This window comes from Acomys russatus, chromosome 17 (genome assembly GCF_903995435.1).
Source record: "Acomys russatus chromosome 17, mAcoRus1.1, whole genome shotgun sequence".
Taxonomy (NCBI): domain Eukaryota; kingdom Metazoa; phylum Chordata; class Mammalia; order Rodentia; family Muridae; genus Acomys; species Acomys russatus.
Window position 1 is genome coordinate 11,403,731 of NC_067153.1, and position 14,660 is coordinate 11,418,390.

The following is a 14,660-nucleotide window of genomic DNA, read 5'->3' on the forward strand; positions in this document are numbered from 1 at the left end:
ATTTGTTTGGAAGATGACTTCTTTGGTGAATAAGATGATGGACAGATCCCGGATTCCCAGGGTTAAAGTGTGGGGTGCACCTTCTGAGGTCCAGTCATGGCCTTTAGATGAGTTAGATGTTGTGTAAGCAAGGTGACAATGTATCTTGGTGAGGAATCTAAGCTTTCTTGGGCTCAAGACTTAAAATGATAGGATATCTTTATTAAGCTTTAGTGACTGTAGTTAAAATCAGTGTAGACCTAATTTGATGGTGGGGCAGGTCTAAAAGTCATTGGGGATTTGTTTTTTTGTTTTCTGTGGTTTGTTTTTTCACTAGTTAAAGCTAGAGACATAATACTGGTAGACTTCTTGCTCGTCCAGAATTTTTAGAAGTATGCCACTGAGGAAGTTCTGACTCTGATGTTGTTTTTGTGCCACATGAACTAGCTGTTGCTATTCCCCTGTGTTTTGGTGATGACTGAATGCCACCATCTTTTAGGCTAGTTGCCCAGATCTGCCAGCTGCCTGTCTGGTCCCTCCAGCCTGGACCTTTCTCTCTGGGTGCTGAGCTCACTGCACTGTTTTCGTTCCCACTCCGCAGGTGTGTGTATGTGGGAGATACTGATGCATGGCGTGAAGCCTTTTCAAGGAGTGAAGAACAATGATGTGATCGGTCGAATTGAAAATGGGGAAAGATTACCAATGCCTCCAAATTGTCCTCCCACTCTCTACAGCCTTATGACGAAATGCTGGGCCTATGACCCCAGCAGGCGGCCCAGGTTTACTGAACTTAAAGCTCAGCTCAGGTAGGAGTGGGGTGGCAAGGGCCTGGGGCGGGGGCAGGTTTGCTGCTTCTCCTCCTCTGCAGTCATAGCTCTGAGATGGTTTTGTCAGCATATCTAAGGTGGAACTGCTTCTTCAGGACTCAGATACTTTGGTATTTGAATTGTATGTCTTGTTATTTTATTAAAGTGAACTAGATCTTCAGTTCTTGCTGGAGCTTTATGATCTAATTCTTTCCCTTGCTTCTGACTTAGCAGGACTTTATCAAACCAACCATTATTTTGACTCTCATCTCATACACCCCTGGCTGGCATTCTGTGCACCAGCCACACCTGACTATTTTATAGCTCTCCTGTTGTATGTAGCTCATGACCTTTTCACATGCTTTGTTCTTAGTCTCCCTTGGCTGCTTGATGAACTATTCAGTCTTTGGAATCTAGCTAAGATGTTTTCTCCTCCAATAAACCTCTCCCCATCAGCCCCAACTCGCAAAGAGAGCCCTTACTTTGGAACCTTTTGAGAACTTCTGCTGTTGTATTTTAAACATTTGTTGTTTGTTGGGTAATTTTGTGCCAGGTACCAGTAGGCTCTAGGTCTCTAGGAGTTACCAGTCCTCTGGAAGCTCACACAGAAATCAGATTTGTGCTGAGTCCCTCAAAGAAGTATCTGCAGACTACCTGGTTCTGGTTCTGAGAAGTTCCAGGTTGGCTTCTCTGTGTCCCCAGTATGACTAACCTAACTGCTGTTACCATGTCCTACTCATTTCTGTAGCGCAGTGCTGGGGTTAGAACTGGGTGGCAAGTGACTGAAGAAAACTTTGTTGAGTTGATTTGAACTGAACTAGCACTTTGGTGAGATGGTGTCTTAATATAGTTTGCAGACATGTAAAACCTGACCACACAGATAGTACTTCAGCTCAGTATGTACTGCCAATTTCACATCTAGGGGGCTTCCCTGACCTAGACTTCTTTGTTTGATGCCTGTATTGTTCTCAAGAACATCTCCAACTATTGAAGGACAGAATGCTCATCTAACTACTGACCTCCTCTGCTCTACCACTGCTATAGACCGTCAGAAGCTATCTTCCATTGAGTCTCCTTGTGGGAGTATATCAAGGAGATCAGGCCCCATAGGAGAAGTAGACATTTTATACAGTGAGCAATGTTTGCTAAGCACATTTGTATCCTCATCCTAGACAGCTCGATAGTCCCACTGCAAAGACAGTGGTGGCTATGTTCATTTAGTGCAGTGAGATTCTATTCTACAAGCCCACCTACCATCTTGGTCCCCTTCACTCTCAGCCCTGGGTATGGCTCCCCTTGCCACAGCTCTATACTGCCTTTCTCATAGCCGGCCTTAGAATCCAGTCCTTCCTCTTGAGTTTCTTCCACCTGAAACCCTGAGTCTTTAGTTGTTTTCTGTTCTATGCTGTCACTGTTAACAGCTGCTTTGCTCAGCAGATTTGTTTGCTTTGCTGGTTGCTTTTTAGCTCAACTCCCCTTTGATCTTGACGGATCCTAGCTTGAAATTTTCCTCTTTCTGGTAGGAGATCCATCATCCTCTGTGCACCTACTTCTTTGCTGACTTTACCAGCCTGATCTTTCTGCCTCTTGACTACTCACTATCTCCTTTCCTTACAGACATGATATTCTAACTCTTTTACTTAAATTGGCCATTTCCCTGCCCTACCTCTTATATGCTATCTTCACCCTTCCCCCTGCCTATCCCACTCACGGGCATTGCTTCTTCCTCCATCTATAGCTTTGGGCTTGCCCTGCTGTCAAATCTCAAACTTTCCCTGTAAGTTGCCTGCAGTAATAATACTGTCCAATAAGCAGAGCTTTCTCTAAGCCAGCTTCTCCAGTGCCCTCAGCTCCTTCTCATCTCTCTGACAGTAACTGGCTTAGTATGGCTTTCTAGGAAAGTCTTGCTGCTACTCAAGAACCTTCCACTGGCTCCCTGTAACCTTTTGTGTCCAGCAAAAGCTAAAAGGATACATTTAAGGCCTGAGGATATCTTGGCCCCTTCCTTATAACAAGGCCAAACTCTCATATATATGAAATGCTTCCTCTACCTGCAGAACCCTCCCATTTTTCTTGGCTTCTGTGCCCTGGCCCTTCTGTGACTTTGCAGCCGGCTCTTCAAGTCCCCATAGCTCCCTTGGGTTAGCCATGCTCCATCCAGCTGCACCTGGAATGCCCAGGTGATGGGTGTGGGGCACAGATGACGGAGCGCTTTCCTGCCCTCGAGGAGCTCACAGTCTAGTATGTCTCCTCCCTACTAGACTGAGGCTCCTTGAGGACAGGGATCGTCATACTCACCTCCTGCCAGGAGCACAGTGCACACGTGCTTCTACTGTAGCCATGGCTCTCTTGAACGCATTGAACACATCTGCAGTGGAGTTGGACTTCATCTTTGGAACATTTGTAGTATGACCAACATAAAACATTTGTACTACGTATTTTATAATACAATTTCTTGCTTGGGTTGTGTGTGAGCAGTGTGTCACAATAATTAAATGAGTTCTGTTATTGAGGTTTTCTTCATTTTTATTATATCCAGGGCTTTACTAAAGAAGAAGTAGCTCTTTGATGCATCAGGAAGTCAAACGTGTTCCCAAATTTATCCCCTTGACTACTTTTAAGGAACACTTAGCAGACTCATCACTGCAGCATCTATAACTGAACTGTGTATTCACTGTGACTGAGTGAGAAAGGCACCTCTAGGTTCTTGTTAGCCCAAGATTTAGTAAGGTTTCTTGGTCAGACTTTCTTGCCTGGGTCCCTGAGGTCCAAGGAAGCTGTCTTCCTTCTGTCCTTTCCATGCTCACAAGAGGTGAACACATGGAGACACAGAATGAGATTAGCTGTTGGCATTTTTATTAGATACAAACAGTTCCCCAATTGCAGTGTTTTAACATGGTCAGTAAAAAATTTTCACATGTCCCCAGCTTTTTGTTGTTTTGTGACTTGCAGATAAAATGTGTATTAAACATTTATACTGGAAAATCCTTCCTGTGCCACAGAGCCATAATAAAGAGCTTCTGAAGCTCAAAATGAGCATTTTCTAGCAATGACGTCTTGGAATGAAGCATTTGTGCCACATAATAAAGACCGTCTATCAGTGTGCTTGGCTTGTGTTCAGTTCTTCAAGTCCTTTGTAAATAATGAAGGCAATAGACAAGCAAAACTACGAGTCTAACTTTGTACCAAAAAACCTCAATGCATTCTTTGGGGTTTATTGATAGAATAAACACACCAACACTGAGTTGAATGCTGATTGATCAGTACAGTGCATTTTTACAAATACGGCATGACTGGGAACCAGTGTACAAAGTAAAAGATTTGCTGTCCAGATTAAGATTTGCAGTCAGGAGCTTCACCAGAGCTGCCGTTCTATGCTCTACCTTCTTTGATCTTCATGTCAAAGTTATCGATGGGCACATAAATGTGCTATTTGTTTCTCTAGCCCCACAGCCTTGGTTTCAGCTTGAGGCTGCAGGAATTTTGAGATGTATATGTGATGTGTAGTGTTGGGCTTTGGAGTCTGTTCAACTTTCTGTTGTGAGGCTCTGCTGCTCAGCTTTGTCACTTAGCCTGATGGCTGCAGGCAAAAAGTTTTTTCATATTGTATCTTATATCCACAAGGCACCTCAAGAACTCACTGTGAACCTCAGTTGGCCTGTGAGGCTGCTGGGTGGTAGTGCCAGCTAGTTAATTGAGGGGTAACTGTAGAGGGGTGAGGGTGCAAATTTTTCAAGAAACACTTAAAGCTGTGACAGGTTCCTTAGCTTTCCTGTAGGAGCAGGATCTACTCCTGAGTACTTCTATAGCTGTTAGGATGAAATGAGACAGTTTATCAAAACCTTACATGTGCAGATGTAAACACATGCTGTCAGCCTGCAAGGCTGTAGTAATAGCAAAGCTTTTTCAGATCCAAAGTTAGGGTGTATGGTGCTCTTAGGACAGTATGCTGGAATTTAAGTTAATTTTAAGGCAAGCCTTTCTTGCTACCGGTACAGGAACAACTATACAATCTCTTAAACCTATGTTCTAACATTGTGTGGTCCCCCATTTGTCCTCCTTGGCAAGTTTTGAATCTAGTGCCTTTGTTGACTTAACAGTAGGGGATACACTTTTTAAACCAATTTCCAGTTTCAAAGATGGTATCTCAGCAGCACCTCCTTTGTCTTCATGCCAACGGATTCTTCCTAGGTACCATCATCTAGGAAGCAGATATCCATAAGAAAAGTCTGTTTTCGCCAGGTGTGGTGGCACACTCCTTTAATCCCAGCACTCAGGAGGCAGAGATAGATGGATCGTTGTGAGTTCGAGGCCAGCCTGGTCTACAAAGCAAGTCCAGGACAGCCAAGGCTACACAGAGAAACCCTGTCTCAAAAAAAAAAAAAAAAGAAAGAAAGAAAAAGAAAAAAGAAAAATCTGTCTTCTGTTTTCCATTAAGCCTTTTTTATTTCCTCAAATGCCTGCAGCATCTTAAGCCTTTCCAGAAATAAAATATAAAGTCCATCTGAATTTAGTAGTAATTGTATGCAAATTTTAAATTATTCCCATTAAAAATTATGTTTCTTACCTAATTCCTTTCCTGTCATTGATTCTTCCACTCCTAAACAGTTATAGTATTTCTCTAATTAGTTATCTGCCCCTATAGTGGTTTTGTGTGTGTTCTGAGGACACTGAGACTTAGATTATACAGGATCTACTCCTGAGTACTCCCATAGCTCCAGACCAGTGATTCTCAACCCTCCCAATGCTGTGACCCTTTAAAATATTTCTTCATTTAAAAAAAAAAAAAAAAAAAAATATATATATATATATATATCTTCATGTTATAGTATAATAAAGTAATTGTTACTTTAGAACTGTAATTTTGCCACTGTTATGACTTGTACATATTTGATATGCAAGATATCTGATATGAGACCCCTTAAGGGGTCATGAGCTACAGGCTGAGAGCCGCTGCTCTAGACCATGTCCATGGGTACTGCTTACTTGGATTGTACAGGCCAACCGAAGACACTCTTGCCTGTTTTTGAAGCGTCTGAGGCTTAGAAGTCATGTGGCTTGTCTTATACTACACAGTTCCTAGAAGGGCAGAGTCAAGGTTTGCTTTTACCCTCTATGAACCACTGCCACAGTGCACCTGTCCCTAACCGTTTCCCCATCTGTCCTATACTTAATCTCTGCTAAGATCACTTCCCGATGGCTGTTTTCTATGTAGCAGGAGACCTCTGGCCTGCTGGAGTGGTATCTTACTTGTGACTCACATTTGCTATCTACTACCCAAAGTATCCTGTGAACCCCAGTGAAGCTGTCAAACTGATGTGCTGAAGCTACTGTAGTTCTTTTGCCATTTTCTTTCTCTCCACACTCTTTAGTTTGTCTTCATACTGTGTACTGAGTTTTGTCATCAGAGTGAGTGTTCTTAGACACAAATGTCTCTCTCCTCTGGAAAGTAAAGTTTCTGGGTGTTAGGGTTATTTTTATAAAAGTGTGTGTGTGTGTGTGTCAGATTTTGTTTATTTTATGTATGAATGCTGTCTGCACATGTACTTGGCTGCCAGAAAAGGGCATCAGATTCCAGTATAGAGGGAGTTGTGAGCCACCATGTGGTTGCTGGGAATTGAACTCAGGACCTCTGGAAGAGCACACAGTGCTCTTAACCTCTGAGCTATCTCTCCAGCTCCTCTGTTTCTCTTAATCCAGCTATCACACAAATACTTAAGACTCTTTTATAATATTTAAACAAGATACAGCGTAAGAACCAAGTAGTGATCAATCTATTTTTAACCCTCTAAGCTAATCTGGTTTCCTCTTAGCATTCATCCCAGGGATATTTGCATTTTGTAGCTTTCATGCTTCCCCTCCTTCTGATGTCTCTTGGACCACTGAGTCCCCTTCTTCCTCCTCTAACTCCTCCTCCCCTGGCTGACAGGAAGTCCAGCCCTATTTTCTCCCCTGCTCAGCAGGGGACTACTGTATGCTGTATGCTCCTTTATTGGCATACCAGGAGACAATTAGGGTTCAGTGTGTTTACACAGCATTGAAACAGGAGATTCTCAGAAGATTGCAACCAGATTAGGGCATGGGATATTGCAGAAATCAGCATTTGAATTACATCATAAGCTTATGCCTACAGTCCGGGTCTTTTCTAGGTGGTTTCTGCTGTGCTTGAGCTTGGCAACAGGGTAAAAAAATGAAAGTATATGGAAAAGTGGGACAACAAGTACATGAATTTAGGAGTAGCAAAGGAAAAGTCAAATATGTAATTCTAGCACATTGGCGTGGAAGCAAGAAGGGTTGCAAGTTTTAGGCCAACCTACTGTACATGGTGAGAACCTATGAGAGGGTATGGAAGGAAGCCTGAGCAGAAAAGAAAAGCCCTCTACAGCCAACATCTCCCTCACTCACTCTCTCAAATTTATGCCTTGATGTCAGTGTTAATACTAGGAATTGTAACATGCGTCTTTAACATCTCATTGTCTATGTGGAGTTAATGCTCACAAGCTCATGAAGCTGCAGAGGCTAGTTACCATTGTCTAACCCAAGATGCTGTGTTATTCCTCTGTATGTGTTAGGAGTGCTGTGGGATCACTAGCCCCATACTTTATGATGGCTGCTTTATTCACTGAGCCATCTCTCTCTCCACTCAGCCCCATTGTTTCTTAATATAAGTTTTTCTGAGTAAGATAAAGAATCCCCAGCCAGTGTATTAACTTCCCATGCAATCCTTGGAACCTATATAAAGGTAGAAGGAGTGGGTTAACTCCACAGAATTGGCCTTCAGATATGTTTCATAGTCAATGTGCTCACACATACACATCATGTTCATACGTATGGTATTAAAAATATTCTAAGGGTTTTTTTCTGTTCCATTTCTCTCTCCTTTGTAGATTCCAGTTACGTGTTATTTCAATTGATTTGTTTTGCTTACTTGTTCTGGATTTTGTTTTTGAAATAAGGCCTTATTCTGTTGACTAAGCTGTCCTAGAACTTATTATATGGTCCTGAACTCAAAGAACTCCTGCCTGCCTTAGCCTCCCAACTGCTGGGATTATAGGCCTGACCCACACCACAGATGGCTAGAATTCTTTGGTTTTTCGAGACAGGGTTTCTCTGTGTAGCCTTTGCTGTCCTGGACTTGCCCTGTAGACCCAGCTGGCTTGGAATTCACAATGATCCACCTGCCTCTGCCTCCTGAGTGCTGGGATTAAAGGCGTGCGCCAGGCTAAAACTCTTGATACTATCGAGTCAGTGTTCTCCTCTTCTCCTGTCCTCTCCTCTGTTCTTTTTTCTCTGTCTTTCCGTTTATAATTTCAAGTTCTATAATTTCCTGTCATTTATGTCCTACCAATTATTGAGCTTTTTATCTCAGATACTGTACCTTCTAGTGTAAAATTACCACTTGGCTCTTTCTACTCACATTTCCTATTTTATTTTAAAATTGTAAACAAGCTTTCTCTTAATGTCCTTGAGCTTCTTTAAAGTCATTATCTACTAATTTCAATATCTTAGTTTTCATTAGAATCTACTTCCTTCAATTTTTTGAAGGTTTTTATTTGATTTCCCTCCTTAGAAAGGGTCATAGAACTGCTCTTTCAGTAAACCCAAGTTCAATTTTCAACACCCACATTAATTCCAATTAATCTAACATACCCTTTTAGCTTCCGCAGGCACCAGGCATGGTAAACAGACATACAAGTAGACAAATAACCCATATACATAAATAAAATAACTCTAATTAGAAAACACAGCAAGCGAACAGCAGAGCCTGTTTCCCACTGTTCTAAGTTACCATCATCAAGGAAGAGACAGTTGCCAGGTGCCAGTACTACTGGAGCAGTCTGTCTGCTCTCACAAGCCCAGCTCAAGCTGTAGACTTGTTTCCTGCAAGGACACCCCCAGTTTGTGGAAAGGTCATGTTCATTCCTTTGTGGTGAGGCAGTGTTTAGTAACTGTAAAGAGATCATGTTTCAGAGCTGGTGTTCCCGTGAACTTGCCAGAGCAAGCCCTTCGCTCTAGCCTTTTTCTTTGGATTTACTGCTGCTCTTTCTCGGCGTGTTTTCCAGACCCACTTAAATAACTGCAGACAGAGACTGAGTTTGTATCCAAAGCAAATGTTGTGATACCTATCCTTTGGGTGATTGGAATTCAATCCTTTTTTTTTTTTCTTTTTCTTTTTTTTTTTTAATTTTCCCTCCTATCAAATGAGGCAGAACATTTTTTTTTCATCTTTAAAAATAAATGTTTTATAATTTCGAAGAGACGTATTTGTACCACAGTAATAGATACTAGGATAGATACTACAGAGACAAAATAGGGCCAGTGATGGCACATGTGAAGCCTGAGTTCTGTCTCCAGTTCTTTTCTATTGGCTTTAAGGCAGGAGGAGTGTAGAGCTAACTTGGGTTTACTTGTGTGTTCGTCTTTTCCAAAACCCTATGTTTCTCAATCACAGTGCTCTTCTTGATTGTGAATGATGGAACAACTTGCTAGGGAGAATAGCTCCCCACTGTTGCCTTTTCCTTTGGGCCCTAACCACCAACACTTGAGTAGCCTTAAACCTTTATGAAACATCCTTGGCCATAGACTTGGTTTTTTGTTCTGGAAACAAGGACCTAGCAGACCACTTTGTTTTTCTGCATGCGTTTGGTTGCTCCAGAAGGTGAAGTTAGAAGATTCCTCTGCCTGCCTGCCAGTGGGATAGTGAGGCCAAAACACAAAGTCAGATCATTTCTCATATCTCTGTGGTCTTGACAGTGAGTTGGCTGCTTTGGTGGTTTTTTGTTTTGTTTTGTTTTGTTTGTTTGTTTGTTTTCTTCTAAGTGAGGGAAACAAGAAATAGATTTAATATTATATAAAATTATCCTTTGCTCTTTCTGGACTCTTTTCCTAGCTGTGGTTTACAAATAAGCTGGCATGATTATCATGTTTTCTAAGCGACAAGTCTCAGCTTTTTTAAAAAAAAGATTTATTTATTATGTATACAGTATGCATCAGATCACATTATAGATGGTTGTGAGCCACCATGTGGTTGCTGGGAATTGAACTTATGACCTCTGGAAGAATAGTCAGTGCTCTTAACCACTGAGCCATCTCTCCAGCCCACGTCTCAGCTTTTTTGTTCCATCCATTTGCAAATTAACAATTTGTAAACCTCCATCCAGGAAAACCCATGGGCTTATTGCCCATGTACATTAGGCAGCTAAAAGCTTTCCAGTGGAATGTATCACTATTAAAAAAAATATTGTGAGTTTGGGAAAATATGCTGCAGTTTGACCTCCATAACCCTACACATCCTCCTTTGCGGCCTTGACTCTTAGCAGCTGCAGAGAGCGACTCTGTGGGGCCCATCTGTGGGCTAGCCATCCAGTATCAGACAGATCGTTAGGGTTTATTTATATCCCTGTCTTCTCTCAGCAGCCAGTTATGGATTTGCATGAGCATTTGACATTCTATATCTGGTGTGAGAGTGAATATTGAGATGGAAAGAACAGCTTCTCAGTTATCTTGGCACTCTTTGAGATGTAAGTCTGGCATGCATGGTTACACATTGGAGCCTCACTAGGGTGAAAATGGTCTTTTGTTGCCCAGAAAGATTTGATTCATACCTGAACAGTGCAGGAAGCTTGCACTATATGATTAAACACTGAAAGAAAGATTCAGGCTGTAAATTCAAGGTGATCAAAAAAAGGGGGCAGCAACTGTGGACAGAAGAGACTGGTGGAGCCCGAGAATATCGTTATCGCAAAGGACCTCACCACACCTGTTTGAGGTCTCAGCAGATTGGTGAACAGTAGATCAGGTGACCTGTTTCAGAGACCATGTAAAGCAGGCCATGGGAACTTTCTATTGCTTGAAAGAAAGGTCCCACTTACCCTTCTTGCTGCTGATCTACGTTTTAGTTTGATTTAAGAAGTAAAAGAAAGACTTTAACTTTTGGTTTTGTGTGTGTTTGCTTTTTAACCTTGATTTTGTTGGTATTGGCGATAGAGAGCAGGGCTCTGGAGATCTTACCAGAATGTGCTCCTCTTCAGTTTCAAACTGGGCCTCCTCCAAGAAAGTGGCCTGCCTCTGTGAGCCCAGGTCAGTGCTCCCTTGCCCAGACAATGACCTATTCTACACAGGTCCCCAGTCATCCCTGGACCTGTGAGCTACAATACATCTGTGATCTGGGAACCCAAGTTGAATTGTTTATGTTCCCACTGGGGAGCTCGTGGAGCCGGTGAAGCTGTGCTGACTCTTACTGAGGTCGTGCATGTTCTGTGCGTGGCAGTGCATACAATGACATGTGTCAGTGGTGGTGTAGCAAGCCTGTGAAAGTTGACTACATGCTTAGAAATAGGAATGTAAATGAATTTGCCAAGACATAGTTGCCCGTTTATACTTCAAGCTTCTAATTTGATCTTTGAACCTGTGTGTGAGATAGCCATTGGCTGGTAGGGACATTGCTTGATAAACAGCTGTCACAGTTTTATCCAATTTAAACAGCTTCTTAGAGCAGGGTGTAGTGGTGCACACCTTTAATCCCAGCACTCAGGAGGCAGAGGCAGGCAAGTTTCTGTGAAGTCGAGGCCAGCCAGGTCTACAATGAGAGTTCCAGGATAGTCAGGGCTATTACACAAAGAAACCCTGTCTTGAAAAACAAAACAAAACAGCTTCTTGGATTTCACAGCTCTCTATGGATAGCCTGTAAAGAGAAATAGTGCTTAGAATTGATTTCAGGGCATTGCACATTTGTAGACAAGTGTTCTTCCACTGAGCTACATCCTGTGCTGCTGAGATAATTTTCAAGTATCTTGGTGTATATGGGTTTGTTTTACTGCTCCTCCTAACTGGTGCATAGGGAAGCCAGTCTTCCTTGGAGGGAGGATGGGCCTTGTGACTGAAACTTTTTTTGAAGAGGCAGTGGATCTTTTCCTTTGAGGAGAAAACCTTCCTTAGTATCTGCTTCAGTGACGGCTTGCTGACTCAAGACCAGCTATGGAATGAATTTTGTCTGTCTTCCTGATTTGGGAGGTGACTGAGAGGAGCAGGCTCCAGGCGCTAGCCGGCAGGAATGTCTTTTTAAACAGTCAGGCAGATTCCCAGATTAGAAGGAGTCTGTGCAGCTGATGTCACTGTTTCCTGAGTAATTCTGGGTGGTTATTTACAGCATCTGGCTGCCAAGGGCCAGAATCTGTGAATGAGCCTCATTATTAGAACTCCAGGTTGCAGGCATGGAGGGAAGAGCCAGTTGTTTCCACACTTAAGACGAAGATTTCAAAGATCTGCCACCTACCAAGCCCTGAGGAGGCGGTGGGGAATAGGGGGGCAGGCCACGCTCCCCGGGCTGCATTCTGAGGCATTTACAGGATGGCACACAGCCAAGACTGAGACGCTGACCGCATTGCCGCGGAGGCCGCTGTGCAGCCTGGTGGTGGTAAGTGGGGCATTTCCAGTTTAGAGCAGGCAGTACTTTAGAAGTGCCTGTAAGTACTGCTGCAGTTTTCCTTGATTTCTTGATGCAAAAGTTAATCCACTATTGTACTGAGCTAGTGGGGAGATCTTGGCTTCTTGCAAATTGATCACCATGTTCTGGTGGTGAGTTGGAGCTATGTGGGAGTCTGCTTTCTTGCAGTCTGCTGAAGACATGTAGCTGCTTGACAGAGAGGTGCTTGGGAATCTCTCAGAGTCCTTCTGTTTTGCACAGAGTAAACTCCAGTGTTTATACAGTTCATCTTGCCTGGCCTTTGTTTCACCAGGGTCTTTTTCTTACCAGTGTCTTTCTTTCCTGTGGCTGTTTTTTAAAGTGGACTCACTGGTTGGCACCATGGCCTTTCTAGAATCCTTTTGTGTAAGGCTAGAAACCTGTGTGTATAGGTTCCTTTCTCTGTATCTGTCTCTGTGTCCCTTGGTTGAGTCGGGTGAGTGATTGGCTGTCAGCTCCCTTAACACAATGTGTTGTTTCTCCAGCACAATCCTGGAGGAAGAGAAGGTGCAGCAAGAAGAACGGATGAGGATGGAGTCCAGAAGACAGGCTACCGTGTCCTGGGACTCCGGAGGGTCTGATGAAGCACCACCCAAGGTAGCGGAGGTCCCTGCCCCAGCTTTGAGGGTCCTCTTGAACTAAGTTCTGCCATCTATGGGAGTAGACACTGTTGTCTGTGCAGTGAGCCCCCGAGTCATTAGGGGAGTAGGTGCTATAACTTACTCACCCTCCTCTCTGTAGATTCCCTAATGTGCTGCTCACCCTGTGGAAGCTGGGGAAGCCAGCGACTGTGAGAGACTTAATGTGAAACTGCCCTTCCCTCCTCGTGGTGCTACTAGGAGGTTTAGGTGGGACTTGCCTTTTTCTCTTGTTGGCAAGAGAATTGGAGATCCTAGTCAGTCAGCATTTTAAACTCCAGACTAGGCCACGAGCACTAAGGGTTTGCTTTATTTTAAATAAGTCCACTTCCACCCACCTGCACCCCTTTTGTTTTGGTTTTGCTGGAGCTTTGTGTGCTGCTTCTGGCTTATGACTTGTGGCTTGTGGCTAGTGGCTACACACTGGACGAGATACTGCATTTGCTCTTAAGCCTTTGTCACGCCTGGAATGATGTGGCACCTGGCCTTCTCTTGTCCCTTCCAAATTTTCTCTCTCTTCTTCTCTAGCTGGGGGAGGAAAACCACTGCCTTTTTACAATAGCTGAGCAGTGGTTGTGGATTTGGGACAGCAGGTAGCCCTTGTCACTTTACATACATTAAAAAGTCTTCACATCCTTTTGGGTTTGCATGGGGTAGACACTTCATATAACAACAAATCCAATTCAGACCTTTTCTGAAAATTAAAAAAAAACTACAGGATTTTAAAAAGTTGTCCCCTGCTATATGATATGCTTGGTTAGCTAAAAATATAGTTGGATACCACTTTATTTTCTTTTGAAAAGTAGGAATGTGTTAACACAGGAGCCATATCAGTATTGTACTAGGTGTTCTATCACAGTGTCTGAAGTCATATGGTAGTCCCATGTTGAGCTATGAAGTAGTGAACCTCACACACCCTAGAAATGAGCATAGGTGATGTGAGCCCAACGCAATCTACAAGCCAGGGAGCCTCTGGACCTAGCCCTTCACAAAGGGCAAAACCCACCACTTGAGGGAGTGGTACTTTGAGAGAGGCATTGAAGAACCAGGTGTTGTTCCCAAATTTAACCACCACAAAATCCTTCTTTACCTACAGAAAAGGCACCAACCCTTTATTCAAGAACATTTGGCCCTCCATGGGCTGTTTACCCTTTGAGGTTTTGTTTTAATTTGATTTGGGACTTTTGGTCTTTTGCCTCCTGCCTCAGCCTCCCGATTTCCTCTTTTAATTATGTGACAACTACAGAGTTATCCTATATTGGGAGGCAAGAGAAATCACTTATTTCTCAGACCTGGGGTCAAGCAAGTCGCTTCATCTGAGACTTGGCTAGTAACAGATTAATGACAAGGTATATGGTACCCTTCCTCTAAATCTCATTCTCTTAGATTATAGAATGAAGGTATTGGTACTCCTGCCTGTTGGAGACATTGTTGGAAATGTACCAGGTAGCATTTCTCAGAGTTAAGAGTAACTTTCCCACAGAGCCTATACTGCCAATTCCTGGGTATCTTTAACTTTTCTTAGTACTTTGTTGTATTCTTTACATTTTCACTTTTGACAGACTTTTTAAATTAAACTCATTAGAGGTGGTTTGGCTACTTTTGGGTTTCAGTAGGAGTAGCTCATAAATTTCTAGGTATCCTTCCTGTGTATAGCCAGTTCTCCCACTGGTGTTTCCAGATTCACATTCTGAGGCATTCTTCATGATTCTACTGCTCCCACTCCCATTTATTTGTTTAAAACAGAGGCCAGGGGGGCTGGAGAGATGGCTC

At 43.0% G+C, this 14,660-nt stretch overlaps 1 protein-coding gene across 9 annotated transcripts in view; it reads left to right on the top strand.

Moving 5' to 3' along the window:
* Ptk2 (protein tyrosine kinase 2) overlaps positions 1-14,660 on the top strand; it is a 172,316-nt gene that overhangs the window by 124,820 nt on the left and 32,836 nt on the right. For 8 of the 9 annotated variants that reach the window (XM_051159553.1, XM_051159546.1, XM_051159547.1 and 5 more), the window contains 2 exons: positions 581-785; positions 12,735-12,846. In XM_051159553.1, the coding sequence (XP_051015510.1) occupies positions 581-785; positions 12,735-12,846 (317 nt within the window). Of the gene's footprint in view, positions 1-580; positions 786-11,869; positions 12,202-12,734; positions 12,847-14,660 lie in introns of those variants that run through there. The other variant, XM_051159555.1, reaches the window with a different exon arrangement.